At 32.3% G+C, this 19,389-nt stretch overlaps 3 protein-coding genes across 4 annotated transcripts in view; 1 reads left to right on the plus strand and 2 right to left on the minus strand.

Moving 5' to 3' along the window:
* LOC142980068 (zwei Ig domain protein zig-8-like) overlaps window positions 1-19,389 on the minus strand; it is a 505,717-nt gene that overhangs the window by 178,697 nt on the left and 307,631 nt on the right. The gene's annotated exons all lie outside the window — the stretch shown is intronic.
* Window positions 1-19,389, plus strand: part of LOC142979826 (synaptic vesicle glycoprotein 2B-like) — a 35,603-nt gene that overhangs the window by 4,672 nt on the left and 11,542 nt on the right. Inside the window, exons 2-7 of the mRNA XM_076125014.1 lie at window positions 5,021-5,242; window positions 6,046-6,208; window positions 10,115-10,296; window positions 14,754-14,941; window positions 17,557-17,738; window positions 18,201-18,354. Coding sequence (XP_075981129.1) covers window positions 5,021-5,242; window positions 6,046-6,208; window positions 10,115-10,296; window positions 14,754-14,941; window positions 17,557-17,738; window positions 18,201-18,354 — 1,091 coding nt within the window. The remainder of the gene's footprint in view (window positions 1-5,020; window positions 5,243-6,045; window positions 6,209-10,114; window positions 10,297-14,753; window positions 14,942-17,556; window positions 17,739-18,200; window positions 18,355-19,389) is intronic.
* LOC142980162 (uncharacterized) lies at window positions 3,029-4,014 on the minus strand. Its single transcript, XM_076125492.1, has one exon. It carries the CDS (start codon window positions 3,848-3,850, stop codon window positions 3,029-3,031), a length of 822 nt encoding a protein of 273 aa, XP_075981607.1. The 5' UTR covers window positions 3,851-4,014.

The raw sequence follows: 19,389 nt of genomic DNA on the forward strand, positions 1-19,389 counted from the left end.
TTAGAACCTTAATACACTGTATAAAAGAAACTGCATCTAAATCGGTTCACTCGTTGAGGTGCTACCGTGACACAGCACATAATTCCCCTTTTTATCATAGCTTAGAAATATTCTACGCAATTTTCATAGTAAGATTGAATCAGTATTTCCGTTCTACGTAAGAATTCGTAAGTAAACAATACGAACACCTCGACAAACTTGCCATATAAAATACAATGTATAAAATACATTAAATGTTCTCAACAAAGAAATTCTTAGAAGAAATTTAATGTTCTTTGTGGTAGAATAATCACAGTAGGAGGAGTTATCTGTAGTGTGATAGATACTGTAAATGGAAATAAAGTTACTTATTAGTCGATCTATGTCAATTCTGTACTGACCAACGTTTATCTGACAAAATTGAAAAGATATTGCTCTAAAAGTTAACCACAACCTACACCATCAATGGCACATTTTTCAGCTCCATAATCTGTTTAGTTAGAGCAAACCTATGTCTCTCTTAAATTGAGTAGGTAATTGAGAACCTTGCTGGTCTGTAATAGTAAGTGAAACATAATCTTTTCATTTTTCTCAAATAAAAGTAAGATTCAAAATATCTGCAGTAGTAGTCATGTGAATAAAATTTATCGAACCAGGTAATAGGCAAAACCATAAAAAAACGAAACTTGTTTTGCCAAACCATCTTAGAACCTTAATACACTGTAAAAAAGAAAAAACTGCATCTAAATCTGTTCACTTGATGAATTGCTACCGTGACACAGCACATAATACCTCTTTTTTATCATAGCTTAGAAATATTCTACGCAATTTTCATAGTAAGATTGAATCAGTATTTCCGTTTTACGTAAGAATTCGTGAGAAAACAATACGAATACCTTGACAAACTTGCCATATAAAATACAATGTAAATAGCCTACTGTTTCTTATCAATGTGTAATCATGATTGCTAATTTAACTGTATATTTGTTTTATATCACAGATAAGACATGTTTAACGAGTTCACGTGTTGTGCCGTGGAAAACACTAGCTATAATAATAATATCTATGCTCATTTAATAATAATATTTAAATTGATGTTGTTTGTTCTGCCTCCTCATCAAAACAGCTGCACCTATTTGAATAAAGGCTGGCACTTATATAAAGACTGACCGACAGGCACAGCCAATACTACTGAACGCAAGAAGCCGAATTTTGGCATGAATTTTCCTAGGAAAATGTAGGGGAGCTAAGAATTTCACGCGTACAAATTTATGGGAAAGCAACAAATTATATCACTTTAAAGAACATAAGCCAATTTATATCCCCAAGACAATTTCTATCAATTTTTATCCCCAAGAAGGACATAGGCTAGTTCTTTCAGATCCCTAAGTAACAAAATGGTACATGGAAAAAAAGCATTACCAAATACTGAGCATATAATCAAACTCCAACCTACGGTTGATAACAATCTAATAAAAATATCGTAGTCATTCTCAAGAATGCATTACACCTAAGATGTCCAACTTTTCGTAGGAAGACTTTCTTAGGTAGAGAGAAAATAAACATGCAACGCGAAAACTTTAAAGTTATGAGAAATACAATAGCCCGGGGACCTTTGAATCCATGTGATTCGCAGTACACTAGCCCAGCTCTATTACTAAGGAATTTCGTAACAGGTTTCTGTAAATGTGAAATACCTTCAGACAGTGAAGTCCATCCTGAATAATCCATTTGTTCCTGCATCGCACCCGTGGGATGGGATGAAATCTATTTCTATCCGCAACCACACGCTCGCTGCACGAATATTTGTGAGGCTGCTTTGAGAAAATCTTAGAAAGCATTCCTTTGTTCCCCGAGAGTGTGTTCCTTGTGGTTGAAATGGATAAATAATGTAACAGCATTTATGTTTACAGCCAATTTTCTTTGGCAACACTCATTTTTGTAGTTAGCCTGAGCTGACCCACTGCTGGGCAAATGGCTCTCCCATTTTTTTTTCCAATCATCCGTATCTCTTGTTATGCGTGTCCAAATAATATCAAAGGCAATCATAACATAATACATGTTTTGATTGTTTTCTATTTATTGAATAGATAAAAAAGTCGACATGATTAATAAAAAAAACAGAACAACACCATTGAAACTAATTTAACTAACTACAAACGTACGAATAAAAATGGAAACATTTTACCTCAACACAAAAACGACGTTAAAAATAAAATTTTCTAGCATTACACGCAAAACAATTACAGAGTAAAAAGAAAACAGCAAAACATTACTAGAAAAATGTAAGTAGTTTCTTCCACTTACATTTCTGAACGTACAAGACCAAAAAAATTTAGAACAACTTAAATGTAGATTTTCCTAGACCCATTTTTCTTTGTTCCCGACAAATTTTGAAGCGCCGACCATTTTTTAACTTGTCTATCCAGATTACTTTTTGAAATCGAGTAATTTTTTCCCGTACACCAAAAAATATTTTATTGGATTACAATATTGCCTCGCTATTTTTAGAGTGCGTATAAAAACTGTGTTACATGTTTCAGCGATGTGAAAATGTATAAAAAAATATTGCAATAACAGGAACTTATGACAGGGGAATTATTTTATACGTGCCTTTTGAACAGATGAAAATTATGCGGGCCAAATAAAAATGTTGGTATTTTTCATTTTATCTATTACCACCACTTTTCCATAGAACTAATTTTAGTGGGATAAGGAGATTTTAATATCACCGTTCGTCAAACAATATCGATTTTGATATCTTGTTTCTTTGTAGTTTAGTTTCGTTATTAAAAATACAACTCCTGCACTAATTTTGCGAAAACATACAAACAACGGACACAAAGTCCAAGCAGACCTGAAACAACGATTTGTGGATCGCACAAGTATTTGTTCCGTGTGGGAATCCAACCCACGACCTCTCGACGCACTGAGTAGTTGTGCGGTGACCACCTTAACCACTGCACCAACGTATTACTGTCCTCGAGTGTGATGAGAAATAAAAAAAACAAACGAGATTATAAGTGATTCCTATGTCCATTTAATGAAATCAAAAAATCACAGTCCATTCTGAATCCCTCACAGGTTCCACATTCTCTTCGATAACGTCATTTCTTAATTGATAACCCGTTTCGTACCTAATATCTTGTCTCCTAACATAAGCATCTTTATACATATCTCGCCATCTTACACTTTCATCTGTTATGACAGTGCAAAAATCTCTTCTATAAAGCAAAAACCACAAATCTTCACCACTCAATACTTTCCTCAATCTTTTACAAGATTGCGATAAGCTCAAAATATCAGCTACGGGCAAACATAGAAGTATTTCATACAAAACATCGTCAGGTAATCCATGTAAAGCAGAACTTGGATGATTATAGAAATTTAGTATACAACTTTTAACAGGAATAAGAATTTTCTCCCTAAAAGTTAGTACCAACTCGTCTAAATTAGACAAACTTGAAGGAGCTCCCAAATTGCCTGTTATTATGTAATCATCGATCTCAAAACATAACGAATATGTTTCTTTATTGATGTCTGGTATTATTGCATTGATTAACATCATATCAGTCAGAGGGCTCGCTATTATCTTCGCTGGAGTATCTTGGAACCGTTTCAAAATAACACTTACTTCATAAACTGTATCGTTTTTCCTTCTTTTAGATAATATGTAATCGACAACGTTGATTTCTGTATTCCCTTTCAGTACAAAATCATTTTCTTTGATCACAATGAGGAGTAAGGCAAAGAACAAGTCTCGTTTCAAAGTTTCGGGCTTGATTAACGTCTCTATCAATGTGTTCAGTGTCTGTTGGAACTGGAGCGGATTCTCCCAATTCACGTCCCAAGCAGTGTACCTCCGTTCCATTGTCTCGGCTCTTTGAACTTTTTGAATGTTTTATTTTATTAGCTATTAAAAATTTTCCTTGTCGATTTTTTACGGGTGTTTGCAATTTTAACGTCATGTTGACATTTTTTGTATTTTTTTCTTCTAACATTTTTATTTGAAAAGTTTATTTATATTGTCTCTTAACCTATATACGAACTTTTTGGCATATTTCCCTTATTTTAATTTACGCACTGAAGCACTGTACGTTTATAAAAGAAGTTGTTTAGTTTAAAGGTCAGCGCTGTAACTTCAAAATTCATTTTTATAACAACCGGGCCGGAGTTTTATCGTTAGTCACAATGAAAGTTGAAATTAGATACAGAACAAAGTTATTCAAAATTTTCTTTATGATGACAAAGATAATACTTTTAAAATTCTTATAACTTAAGCCCGCATCGAGTTAGTATAATCGTTTCTAGACAAAGGAGTGTTCAAATTGGAGGGCAACCTAAATTTTCGCATTTTCCTCTTGGTTTCGTATTTCGTTCACAACAAAAATATAGTTTGAGCAATTCTCTCGGATATTTCTCCTATTTGCTTCTTATCTTTTCTCGGTTTGCGAAAACACAATCTCTCATAATGTTTTCTGATATTGACACGAATATTATTCGCCGCATATTCATCGTAAATTCTCGGATCTTTTCGCGTTTCAAATTATTCTGATGTTCTAGTGTATCTTGTATAGCATCCCTTGTGAGTTATACGATAGCTTACTGCAAGATAGGAGTTATGAGTTAGCTTATAAAGGCTGACGTATTGCAATTCTCTAGCCACTACTGCGAATTCAGACGTCTTTTGTATTTGTGTTACAAGTTTCTGCTGTTGAATAAAGTATTATATATAAAGTAGAAGTACTTTATCTTGGAAATATTACGTTTTTTCTAGCGAAAGATAGCTTACCAGAACAATGATTAGTTATTAATAAAAATGTTTTATCTATTCAAAGTTATGAACCAAATTTTTGATCAGAAATGATGTGTAAATTATACGATAAAAATACAGATTCAAATTAAAAATATTGTTGTCACCATTTTATCAGAGATACAGTTTTTTCCCGAATGAAAATAAAACAAACTTTCTACAACTATTTCACGCCAGATATAATTTACAAACGTACAAAAGCATGTTTCATCAAGTTTTTATTTTCAGACAAAGTCGAGCCAAACTTGACGCCGCTAAAAGAAATAAATGCCGCATTGAAGGCGTGTACATTCGGCCGTTTTCATATAAAGTTGTTGTTCATAGCCTTTCTTGGGTTTATGTCTGGAGTTTTAGTTAGTAGTAGTACAGGTTATTTGCTGCCAGTAGCGGAATGCGACTTAGGAATGAATTTACTACAGAAAGGATTGCTTAATGCTATGCCTTACATTGGTAAGTATTTTTAGTGCATTTTTGTGTTTATATACTTATTACATTAGATAACTAAATTTAGCAGGCTTTAACCTTTTAGTACAGACAAAAAACTTAGCTGGGTTTCTAGCACACAACACAATATAATTACATTTGCTATTCCTCTAGGAAATCTCATTTGATTTTCTTTATAATTGATATGAAATAGAACAAAAACTATTAAATGGCTATAATGTATAGAAAACCCAACATTATGCCAGTAAAAGCAGCCTTTAATTATCCCGTATAAAGTAGAAAATGTTATAAAAAGTACGAGAGTTGAAATTGTTTTATTAAAATTAGGAGTAAGCTAATGGAATAGGTATTAATGAACATAAAATGGTTGTTTTATGTACTTCTTTAGTACATTGATGAGTAATGCTAAAATCTAGGGCATAAGTAGTATTTTGACCTCTTTTCCTTCTCGTAAAAAGCTTTTTTGCTAGTGTTTAATAGAATCAAGTCTTCTTATTTTTGTTGGTAAGAATGTAAGAGTATTTACGTTTGTTGATCCATTAATTGATGTTACATTTTGACTGCATTAATTAAAATTTGGCAGTACAAAAGATTATATTCCAAAAAAGCTATTTTCAACAAAAAAAGAATACGGGCGTAGCAGTGGGCATAATCTAGTTTGATGTAAAATAAATACACCTCATACCATATTTTATAATTCATTGACCAGCATTCAGTTCAAAATGGTGTCTTTTGGTTTAAGAGAAATTGACAATCTTACTTTGTATTTAATATGTCCTGTGTATTCTAAATCGTTATTTATTTTTCAGGAATGTTATTATCATCAGTGATAGCTGGCTTCCTTACTGATGCGTTAGGAAGGAAAAAGTTTTTAGTATACGGCTACGGAGGTATATTCTTATTCACAGTAATAGCTGCTTCAAGTCAGTCTTTCGAAGTTCTTTTGGCAGCAAAGTTCTTTGAGGGACTTGTGTAAGTATATTTCAATTTATTTTTAGTTGTGTAAGAGTGGGTAAACATTCGCCTTATACGCAAGTGATCCAGGGTTTAACCTAAAGTAACAAACCTATTACTTACCTAAGTTACTTGTGTTACAAATAATTGTTAATTGCATCAACTAAACGGTAAAAGGAAATATCGTGATGAAAAACTACACGCCTGAGAATTTTTGAACAGTTATGTAAATAAATAAATAATTTTAACCCATTACTGTCCCACTGCGGGACAAGACAAGACTGCGGGCAAGGGTCTCCTCCCGTAATGAGGGAGGGTTTAGGCCTTTAGACCGCCACGCTGGCCATGTGCGGGTTGGGGAGTTTGCATGCCCTCAATAAATGTATTAAACAAATTTTAGGCATACAAGGTTTCCTCAGGATGTTTTTCTTCTCCGTTGGAGCATGTGATAATTATTTCTAATACACACATAACTTCGAAAAGTCATTGGTGTGTTGCCTCGGGTTCGAACCTGCGACCACTTGCATGGGAGGTGTCAACTTATACCACTCGGCTATCACTGCTCTTAAAACAGTTATTGACAGAATTTAGCATCTCTAACACTAATCAACCAGCAGTAGTGGTAGTAATTTCTAAGAAATATTAAGTTCCAAAGGCTAAAGGCTCGTCTACTCTACCGTTTCTCTATTCTCTAAGCCGTAATTCTAGAACGACCTGTCTCAAACTAATTTACAATGTATAAAGTCTCAATTCATAGAATAGAAAGACACAATTACTTAAAATTGAACTAACTGTAGACAGGCAAAACTAACAAGTCTCGAAAGACATTGACAATAATTTGAATAATTTACATTACATCGAGTTTGTTATAAATTCTATGATTCTGTAGCCTTTCATCAAATATGAATGGAGAATTGTTGAAATTGATGTGAAAGGCTATTTCAACGATGAAATGTCTGACCTAGACTTAAATTGTGACAAACCAATTTGATATCTAATTCGTGCGTCATAATGTTTAAATTAATTATTTCTTAGAATAGACAAGAAACATAATACTCCAGAAATTCAAGTGATTTTGAAAACTAATGAAAATGCATTGACAGAAAACATTATTTTACTTGAATGTTATGTAGGTACATACATAAAATCACTAGAAATCGGAGAACAAGATCGCTGTAAAATTCTTAAAATTCTTCTACATTCAAACATCTTTTTATACAATAACTAAATTTAAAAATCGTACAAGTAAAGTTTGATTTCTTTTCAAAAGCAAGCTAGTTCATAGTTCATTCAGATTGCAATCACATCTCGAAAGGTCGGTAGACAGTTCTTCACAGTTCAAAAATTTTCCTTTTGTTACACTAAAATTAATGTCTACGCAAGTTTCGTTCAGATTTATATATCTCGGACCTTTCAAAGAATTTTTCTCAGTCTTTTTCAAAATTCTAGATTTAAAATTCCTAGCATTGTTTCGAAACAAAAGAATAATGTTTTAAGCTAGGGTAATTGTTTCGTCACAATAGCGAAATCTGGATCTTCAAAGTTTCAAAACTCGGGAGCTACATTTGAATATCCAAATCTTGTAGTCCCTAAGGATTTAAATGGCTGGTTGTGAATTAAGTTCTCTTGAAGTGTATAAAATGTGAGTGTGGGGTGATTTATTGTTTCACGAAGAATTAATGTTGTTACTTTGTATTTTTGTGGTGAACTGTGGAAATTTTATTTCTATTTTTATTTTGTTTATAAATTTCATTGCTGAGTATATTTCAGAACTATTTTGTATTAAGGTCTTTGACCTTTCATCAACCATGACAATAATATTTATTTTCGTATATTTATTAGTACTTACTTATATTTCCACAATATTTGGTGTAAGGATGTCATTTAAAGAAATAACTCGCAAGATTTGAACCTCACAAATAAATATACACTGCAAATTGAATATATAAGTAATTAGCTGACCCGCGCAACTTCGCTTGCGTCACATAAGAGAGTCATAATTTTCCCCGTTTTTGTAACATTTTTCACTGGTAGTCTGCTCCTATTGGTCGTAGCGTGATGATATAGCTTATAGCCTTCCTCGATAAATGGGCTATCTAACACTGAAATATTTTTTCAAATCGGACAGTAGTTCCTGATTAGCGCGTTCAAACAAACAAACAAACTCTTCAGCTTTATAATATTAGTATAGATTATATCAGCAGAAGTAAAAGGGTTAACAATATACATATATCTATAAGTTAAACATTACATAGCCCAATTAAGACTTCACGAAAACTCAAGTACATTGTCGTATTAGCCTAAAAATTATAGCACTACTTAACATAGTAATAGGATTATGTTTTATAAGGGTACAGTTTCATTCGACTAGATTTACAGTGGGGTCTAGCACTATTTCTTGTAAAACTACTAAATTTCTCTGACTATTGGCTAGGCGACCTTGAACAACGTTAGCATACATTGTAATCGTTGAACGAGACCTTGCAAGTTCAAACCTAATGCCACCTATGACTTTACTAAGTAAATGTATATTACAAAATGTTACTTAACCTATATGAATTAGTAGAAACTTACGGCAACTTAGTAGAAAGCTTTGGCATTTACGATTAACCTAGAAAATAATAATTAATAATTCTTATTTAAATTAATGTTATTAGCAATTAAAATGATTGTATATTGATAGTAGATGTGAATGAGTGCTTACAAGGTTTTCTCCTTTTTTCCCTTTTTTTTTAAATAAACCACTTACGCACTAAGAATAGTTTTTGTGTCGCAAGGCCTTTTACAAACATGCTAAAAACCGGTCACAGTACAACCAGACTCGAAACAACCCACGACCTACCGCTGCAATGGTTGTTGCGTGGTGAATATCTTAACCACTGCGCCACGAAAGCGTCGTAAATTATTGAACTATAACAAAATCATGTATAACTATACATTGCTGGTGTGTAAAGTCTGCCAACCAGGGCAAGTGGTAATTTCTTACAACTATCAACAGTCCAGTAGCTATCGATAAAGTATGATAAATTGTCAGCGTTTCTAGAGTATACCGAAGGAGCAACGTTTTCCAAGTCATTTTAAATGTTAAAAGCTTCCTGCTACAGTACAGTTGGTAGAAAATAGTGCTACTGTAGTGAGAAATAGGGTTAATACTTTTGTAGAACTCCTTATTTAAATAGTATTTGTCAGTGAAAAGTAAGTGATTACTCGAAATACTTTGCAAATGAGCAAATCAACACAAACAGTGTAACTTGAAAAGTTCATTTCAGTTTAAATCTGTTATTTTAAGGTCTGGAGACTTTTGATCTTTTATTACTTTGACCCGAGCAAGAGTGAGAAACTGTTAATTTATTTACATTTTACTTTGAATCTGTTTGAATATTAACAGCTGGTGCTTTAATGATTAGATAACAGATGGCTCTTTGGAGAGCTGTTGAGAAGGAAAGTTGAATGTGTTGCTTGTATTTTGTAGTAAAGTAAATGAGATGTGAAGAAACTTAAGGTCGTTAGACGTTATTTTGTTTATGTACAAATTTTCCTGAATTTAAATTTACAATAACTAGATATTAAACTATCCAGTGAACAAGAGAAATACCATGTTCTAAGTTATAAGACTTGTTGCAGGATTAAGTAGTAGGTTACTTGTGGAATTCTTTAGCTGTTATTCTTCTGTTAATTACGTTTTAAGTCTTTTTTAACCGTCACTGCCCTACTGCTGAGCTAGGATCTAATCCCAAACGAGGAAGGGGTTAGGCCTTGAGTCCTTAAATTTATTTCTCGAAGATAGTTAATCTTTTAGTTTAAAGTGGGAATATATAAGTGGGAAATCGCTTAGAAGAAGGCCCTTGCCCAGCATTGGGACAGAAATATGTTAAAAAAAATTAAGACTCAAGTGTGATAGACAAACACTGTTTTTTTTTTTAGGTTTGCAGCATGTTTCAGCGCTCTACTAACCATGACAGCAGAATTCTGCCACAATGAGATAAGAGATAGAATGATGCTGTGTCAGTCATCATTCGCAGGTATAGCACAAGTAGTGGTAGCTCTCATGTCGTGGTACATCCTCACCAGTGACTGGAAGATCACGTTGTTTGATGGAAAATATGGTAAGTGTAATCTATACTAATATTATAAAGCTGAAGAGTTTGTTTGTTTGTTTGTTTGAACGCGCTAATCTCCGGAACTACTGGTCCGATTTGAAAAATTCTTTCAGAGTTAGATAGTCCATTTATCGAGGAAGGCTATTGGCTATATATCATCACGCTACGACCAGTAGGAGCAGAGTATCAGTAATAAATGCTACAAAAACGGGGAAAATCTTGACCCATTCTCTCTTATGTGACGCAAGCGAAGTTGCGCGGGTCAGCTAGTATTTATATTTACATATATACTTGATTATTTGACGGTGACTGCAGTGCAGCCAAGCTCATAAAGAAATAAAGTTTCCTTGATCGGGTCGAATTTTTATGCAACATAAATATTTGTATTATTACGTAACGGGTCTTAATAGCGATCGAAAATTAAAGGTTAGAAGACCTTATTTGTTCACCCGACGTTTTGATCGAATTACATCGACCGTGGTCACGAGCTGACTGATGTGGCTGCTAAGCGTCGTCTCCTTGTGTCGCGAGTTCTAACCTTTAATTTTCGATCGCGATTAAGACCCGTTACATGACAATATTATGTGTACAAGTTGCGACAGTTTAAAATCATAAATATTTGTGTTATTAAGCGAACGCAGAAATTGTTAACTTCCTCTTAAATAACCTAAATCTATGGTATAGTTGTGTATATATCTGAGAAACAAAATTTATTACTTTCGTTGAAAATAACTATAGACTACTTTACGGACTAAATTAGAAATATAGATTTATAATCAAGAATTTAAACTACGCTGCCCAATTTCCGATAATCATACAAATAAATAATTAAATGGTATTTCCATTAAACCGTAAATGCCATGAACCTCGCATGCAGAAGGCATTCATGCAACTTGAATAACGAAACTCAAGGTTGAATTTAAGGGAAACTTATTACGTCATTGTACACGATTCGAAGGTCGAAATATGTAATATTCGATTGCCAGAGACTTCATTTTCAGGGGTTAAAGTTATACGGCTTATTATTGGCATAGATTTCAGTGAAAAAAATTATCCTATGTCCTTTTACAGGCCTGAATTTGTGCAATTTTTTTTTCATATAAATTGGTTCAGTGGTTTAGTCATGAAGGACAGGCAGACTGAGTTTCTGTTGTTTCAGTACATAGAAAAAAAACAAAGTTACTTTACGCTGTTCGGCCTTTATGTAAGCTTATGTTTTTTTTAAAGACAACTCCCGCACTAAAAATTGCTCTTGTGTCGCGGGGACTTTTACAAACATACAGACAACGGACACAAAGCACAACCAGACCCGAAACAATAATTTGTGGATTGCACAAATAATTGCTCCGTGTGGGAATCGAACCCACAACCTCCTGTCGCAGTGGTGTTGTTAATTGTAAAATAACTTTTTAATCCGGGCAAAACCGGGGCGGGCCGTTAGTTTATAATATTATTAGGGATAGTATTAATGTAGTAGTTCTCGATTCGAAATATAATTCAAGTTTGGTGAAAGTATAATTGAGTTTTTCCACCCTACTAAAGTTTCCACCCATAAATAAGGGGTGACGTTATTAGGTTACCAAGTTTCGTCATCAGTGACAATTTTTGTACGTATCTATCGATATTGGGGATATAATTTAATGGCAAAGATTTTTGTTACATAAAACAGTTTTGTACACAAATAATTTAGTATTAATTAACTGATTAACACATAGTTATTGCGTTACTGCCAAAATATTGATTAAACTTTAACAAGTACCAAAATACGACTCCGTGGGTATCTCACAGCAGAAATGTCGAAGATTTACTTTCTCAATCAAACATACATTCAACCTCATCCTGATACCAACGCGATCAAGACTGAATGTCACTTTCTTTTTGGCTTTCCATGATACTAAAATTTGATTGAGAATTTCAAATTGAGAGTGTTTTCCGGGTCTGACGATATTTTTTGCATTACTTTTTGCATCTATTCATAAACTTAATGCTGACTTAAATATGAAAAGCCATGAAATCGAAGTAGCTACTTATGTTAAATAAATTTACTGTCCTAACGGTCGGAGCCTTTTAAATTAAACAAATGTTATATGAAACAATTAAAATCAGATAAAATATACATTTAAGTAAGTAAGTTGACGTAATGCATTCAAAAAACAAAAGGTAGTCGCCATTTTTTCTTTTTTTTTCCTTTTATTTTCTGGCAGGTTTACTTGGTGTAGCCTGGTTGCCAACACTTAACAAACGGATATTGAAAATGCAAGACTTATACTACTGATAAGACAATAGCTAGATAAAGGGAACACCCTAACACAAACAACCGCGTCAACTATGTGCTATTTCAATCTTGAGCCCCATAAATGAGAGCCATAATGTTTCGTGGTTATAACAATACACTCTACTTTGATATCACTTGAATTACTTATTTGCCTCATAAACCGAGAGTGCTACGAATACGAACATACCATAAAACTATTATTATATTTATACCCTTATGTTGTATAGAAAGGAGTAATTCGAACCTAACTGTAATGAGCTATGTTATTATATAATGAGGCCATGTGGGTTTATTTGTTTGTTTATTAGAGATTTTATTAAGATCTAAGGGTGGGATGAAATTACTTCGAATATGGGAATCGTAATTTGGAGGTATACGAGATTATAGACTATAAAAGTGAAGTTATACTGTGAATACGTTTGTTATTTGATTTGTTGAATACAATGGCATATTTTAGTAACATTTCCATTTTGTAATATTAGGTAAAAATGGATAATAAAATATCGTAGTAGAATAGTGTGAAATTGGTGTCAATATAAGTAGTAATAAGGATATAATTACTTTCTTCAGTTCAGCAGAAAAAACGCTTATTTATAATTATTTGTTACCTTCTACTTTGAAAGCTAAGACAACCTTTACAACATTTATTATTTGTATTAAATTTACATCCGGAGAAAATATAATCTAAAAATAGAAAAATACAATTAAGCAGTTAAGTTTTTCGAGTAATTACAACTAAAGAATACAACGTTGAAAGTCAAAAAATAGACATTTACGTCAATTGTACTTTGTACGAACAAACTAAAATAGTATTGACCATCAATTTCACACACAGTAGAGGTCACTGGTTCTCGAACACAGCTAAATACAAACAATAGCTAAAACATTTACTAATACAGTTACAAGAAAACAATGAATCTTATTGTTTTAAGAAACAAAGACTTAAATACCAATCACATCAAAGAAATAAATGATTGAAATAGAAAAAAATAAGATTAATAGACAATATTGTTATAAATCTGATTGTCAATATTGTTTTTCTTAATGTTTACAAATCAGTCTAGCAGTCAGTTTCTAATTACTGGTAAAGATTAACTCTAACTTCTATTTTGTACTACAACTATTTTGATTACGTTAATACACGTATAACTAATCTAGATACTAAAATTCAAAATACAATAGGGATAAAGACCTTTAAAAATATCAAAATCTGAAATAACTTAGTAACAAAATGAAAATATTACTGACCTTAAATCGAATTAAGGACACGAGGGCACTAACATTAAACAAAAAAGGGTTTTGATCACTTTTAACAATATGCCAAAAGATATAAAGTAAATCCAAATAACTAAAAACAAATCTCGCTACTAAAACACGAAATCAATTTGATTCTACATATAAAGCTTTAGGCTTATCCCAAATCAAAATCCGTGCACCATTAAAAGCCTAAGCTGAAACAAAATGTTCTGAAATCCAAAAACCTTTTTGGATAAAATTTTAATTGCACTTACGTCAATGAATTAGTGATTAGTTTGATGAGTAAAATACTGGTCTTAATTTCAATGTAGAATCTTAATACTATGCCAGTACTCAGTACATAGATTATTGTGTCGACAGAATGGATGAATCAGATTAAAGACGATATATTAAAGTAAGATAATGTAAATGTTGATTTAAAAATATTTGTGATTCTTTGAATAGTTGCTTAGATACATTAATATTTTTAGATACTTTGTTTAAGAAAAAGAAAAATGTATAATTACTTCAATAATGAAAGCTATGATTATCCAGTTATTGAGACAAACTAAACATAAATATTACTTACTGTGTATAGCAATAAACACCATTACATCAAAATATTCGTTTAAAATAAAGATTGAAACAATACAAACAATTTCAAAGAAGATAGTCAAATATTTGAAAAAAGCCCAGCAAAGAACATCTTAAAAGAGCAACAAGAATTCTTACAAATAATATCGCCGGGCGTCGCACCATACAATAAATTTAAGTTGATAAATACCTTCACTTTGATGTTTCACATTTAATCTCCGAGCAAAACCTGGCGCAGTTTGAACGAAGAAAAAAATAAAGTGGGATTTTCTTTTGCACGTTTTCAGTATTTTCGTAATTGTCCTACCGTTTCTCTTGGCTTTTCGCGTAATATAGTCGTTTTATTTTTTTCCCTCAGTGCTCAACACGTGGAATTTTTATCTTTACGCTGTGTCGTTATGGTCCCTGGCTGCCTGCGTTATGTACGGACTGATGCTGCCAGAGAGCCCCAAATATTTGGTGACGCAGAAAAAATACGATGAAGCGAGGGACATCCTGATTAAAATATATGTGCAGAACACTGGGAAGCCCGCCGAAACTTATCCGGTAAGGTACTTTTAATAGCCAATTAGGTAGAATACTTATTTTTTTGTTGCTGTGTTTGAGTACCTCTCTGAAAGTTACTTGCGCTAAGATTTTATTTTTTTACGGGAATATTTTCGGTGGTTTTATTTTACGAATAGTAAAGTGTGGAGGTTTATGACAGTTTAAAGGTTTGATGTCTCTTGTAACGAGATGACAGCAGTAAGCATAATGTTTACGACTGGAATTAAAATATGGTTTTACGCTGAAGTTGATTTATTTATGTCTGTACTTCTTTTGGTTGTAGTTTTTTTTATCTTGGACCAATATATGAATGATAAAATTCTGATCAAATTATTATATTATTATCAATAATGCTTTGGCTGCTAAAAGTCACATAAATTGCTGCGACAACAATAGTCTGTACTTCAAATCAAATTACAAGAAAATTATTCAATAAAATATATTATGAAATTCAAAGAACTCAAATATTATAAAATATGTATAAGCATAGGAGCGGTAAGGGACGCTTTTCAAAAATTCAATAGAATATTACGTAAATTGAATAAACATATTCTTACCAAAGGTTAGATATTGCACGGCCCGTTGAGAAATCTGTCAATTTAAATCACATAAAAAATATATCACATTTTATTTGTTAAGCAAAAAGAGAAATAATTTTGTATTACTCAATTTAATTTAATGTAAAACTATGCATGTTATATTCATCTTCAGTAATAAACCAATTACTACCAGGTTTTTACTTCTTAATCAAACTTTCGTTAGATAGATAGAATAGGTAACAATAACAAAAGTTTGGAAGAGACGGTAACGATTGCATATTGAAAACGGTTTGCACTTAATGGACGATTGCATAAAAGACACACTGACCTGAACATCGACAATTGCTTTGGACTAAAGTAATATAATTGTACAAAACATTTCTAGTGCTAAACTTTCTAATTTCAATAGAATTAAAAAGCAATTTGCACAAAGTATTTTAGTAATAGCTCTAGTAAAAGTCAATTTTAATTTATACAGCTTAGGCGCCGTTCACATTAGCGTTCGTATTTTATTATATCTATGGATATTAAAGTTAGTCTTGGATAACCTCGAGAGATCTACCCCACCACATACAAACCGTACACCTGGTTTTGTTGGAATACGTAGTATTCTTATGTCCGGTTCCTGAGTACATTTAGCGGCAGTTTATCTATTCAATAGTGTTTTTTTATATGAGTTTTTCACGCTATTGAATAGATAAACTACCGCTAAATGTACCTCAGAAACCGGAGGTTAAGAGTGTTTTGTACGATTATAGAATAAATAAATAATATAATAAACATGATTTAAATATTCAGAAAAAAAAATGCCAGTGTAGATGAACCTTAAATTATATTTTGATTCAAAACATTTTAACCTAATGAATAAGATTTCTAAAACGCAGTCATTAATAGAACTGTCAAAAATATAAATATTGTTGTTAATTTAACGTCCATTACTTACTATAATAGTAATTATTCTGATATTCTAATTGTTATGACAGCAATCAGTAACGATTATAACAAATGATCGTTATTTTAAGTACTGCGTGTTATCTTTAATTTGCGTGTTAATTAGAAAATATTGAAAATTAAAATAACTTTTATAAATAGTTTTTGACTGTTTTATGAAATTGAAATAGATTATTGGTAATTGGATTTCGAATAAAAATGTATTATGGGAAGTAGGTCATGGTTAGAAATGTAGAATTTAAAAGAAATAGAGAAGGTTTTTGCTTATTGAAACAATAAATACTGAATAACAGACTCTTAGAGTAGATCGCTGTACATAATTAAACACTACTGTGAAAGTCTGTTCGTGTGTAACGCTATATATCAGCAAAAGCTTAAAGATTCGGGTTAAAATATAGGCTTTTTTAACCATCCATCTAGTTTAGGAGTATTAAAAAGAAATATAATAGCGTTGCAAAAATGCACTTCTTAATGTCTTACATTTTGAAATTATCCATCAAAGTGAAATATACTAACATCAGCACGGATCCCAAAAAAAAAATATTTCCGGCACAACTTATACATAAAGCCTCAAAAGCTTATAAATATGCTTGCGGAATACAACCTACAATCTGCCTTACGATATCCATTTGTAAAAATTATTTCCCCATCAGCTTGGTCCATCAACTTGAATGATGCCTTCAATAAAATATGTTTCGCTCGCAATTATACTGATATTTCCTGATTGTATTTTAAGATATGGAAATTTGTATTTTTTGGAGTTCTTTCTTGATATTCTGAGAAACATTTAAGTAGCTTTTTAGGTCAGATCCAATAAAATTCAATCTAATTGCGATTAGACTTCAGTCAAGACTTATTCAGTAGTATGCATAAATTACGTGAATTGAATTTTATATGAGTTAGGCGCTGATAGCAAAAAGTACAGGAAATATCATCAATCAACAGTTTATAATCAAGTCTATAATAATCCTACGCAATAATAAATTACATCTGAAATCCTCAAATATTTTATGAATAACACAATCATGAGAACGTCAAACTAAAATTAAAGACGTAAAAAGTTTATCATCACAAAATATGTTCTTTAATCGAAAACTAAGTAATAATGTCAAAACTTTCTTTCAGTTCTTGAACATCTGGAAGGACAAAATCAAGCAAGCGTTAGACGAAGCACCTGAGAATCAAGTGAAGAATACGTTTTCTCATCAAATAGTAGTCGGACTTCATAATATCAAGCCTATGTTTAAGAAACCTTTGGTTGTTTATTTGGCTTTGATCGCCACTACTAACTTTCTTGGTATGGCTATGTAAGTATTGAAGAACTTATAATACAAAATCCAATCGTAATGTATAATTCGAAGCATGGAAAGAAACCAATATAATTGTATAAGATTAATAAAAAAACCTTTGTATTGTGATAGTTTAATATATATAGTTACTGGAGCGCGATTCTTTACTACTATCGACTATCGACAACCGACTAACCATATGTAAAAACCTGAACAACGCCTTTATCGAGCGCCGTGGAAACTATTTTTGCATGACATTTAAAATGTTAAACTGTAGATATTCTATAGAACCGAGTGAGGATAATCGCGTATGACATCATATATATTTTTACGCTTAAATATGTTTAAACATACAAAAATAATTCAATAGCTATTCCGACTAAAATCATAGCATCAAAAAAATCATATTTAACAAACCTTCAACTTCAATCCAACTTCGTAAACAAAACAACAAACACATAAATACTATAAATGTTTCAGGTACAACGTGTTCAGGCTTTGGTTCCCACAGCTGTCAGCCATAGTTGAGAACTATCAAACAGAGGGAGGACACGATCTGTGTGTCATGTTAGATTCATACACTGCGAGCTTGAGAGCTAGCCGAAATATAACCACTACTGATGTTTGTGTTGCGGTAAGTATTAAATAATACATCTAATATATAAAATTCTCGCGTCACAGTTTTCGTTACCGTACTCCTCCGAAACGGCTTGACCGATTCTCATGAAACTTTGTGTAGTAAAACTAATTTTATACTTAAAACTAACTTTTTATTAGGAAGCAAATTGGTCACAAAGGTCTAAATTGACTAGAGAGATCATCATCAACGATATGATATACATATATGTATGTATTGATGTGTGTCAATTATTTCCTAACTTTAAGCGTGATTGGTAAATCGTCCTTCGGTGCAGTCCGTTTAGTTCAAGGAAAGCTATTATGAATCTATTTAAAGATCATTTTAAAAAGGTTATAACTAATTCTGAAATTAATCTAGGAATTTAACTACTACCTGTTCGGAAACATCATCACGTGAAAAATTCAACAAATGAATTTTAGGCAACATTGTAACGTGTGTAAGTAATTCAACTGAACTATAGGCCATATAAACCGCAGATATTACTACTATGAGAGCAAAAACCGTATCAAACATTTAAAAACAGCAGGAAAAAAAAGTGTCACCAAAAATCAAATCATAATAAATCCGAAGGCAAAGTTGTCAAGTAAATTAAAACGAATTTAATCAGAGCCAAATAAAAGGCGACAGAAATAAAAAATGACAGGAAACGTCACCCCGAGTCCCTTCTCGAAAAGTGTCGCTTTCAATTAATTAATATTATTTACGGTTCACCCTTGACCTGAATCCCTCATTTTTACTTTCAACCTCCGCTCCATAACAACAACTATTTATAACTTATCTATTCAAGTTGCTCTAAGCACGCGAAAGTACTGGGAAGTACGTAGAGTACAGTCAGGAGCAATTTGCTTCGTATATTTTAATTCTCATGTTATGTTATGAATGAAAGGAAGAAATCGACGCTAGTAGCTCGATTCTCTGCCACTATCGACTATCGACAACCGGCTAGCTATTAAGAAATGCTGTATGAAAATCTGATCAGCGCCTCTAACGGCGTCGTAGGAACTATTTTAGCAGTACATTTTAAATTTC

This window comes from Anticarsia gemmatalis, chromosome 17 (genome assembly GCF_050436995.1).
Source record: "Anticarsia gemmatalis isolate Benzon Research Colony breed Stoneville strain chromosome 17, ilAntGemm2 primary, whole genome shotgun sequence".
Lineage (NCBI taxonomy): Eukaryota > Metazoa > Arthropoda > Insecta > Lepidoptera > Erebidae > Anticarsia > Anticarsia gemmatalis.

Bases quoted from the DNA above. Each gene is read 5' to 3' on its own strand.
- LOC142980162 (XM_076125492.1), bottom strand. From the start codon at position 3,850: ATGGAACGGAGGTACACTGCTTGGGACGTGAATTGGGAGAATCCGCTC.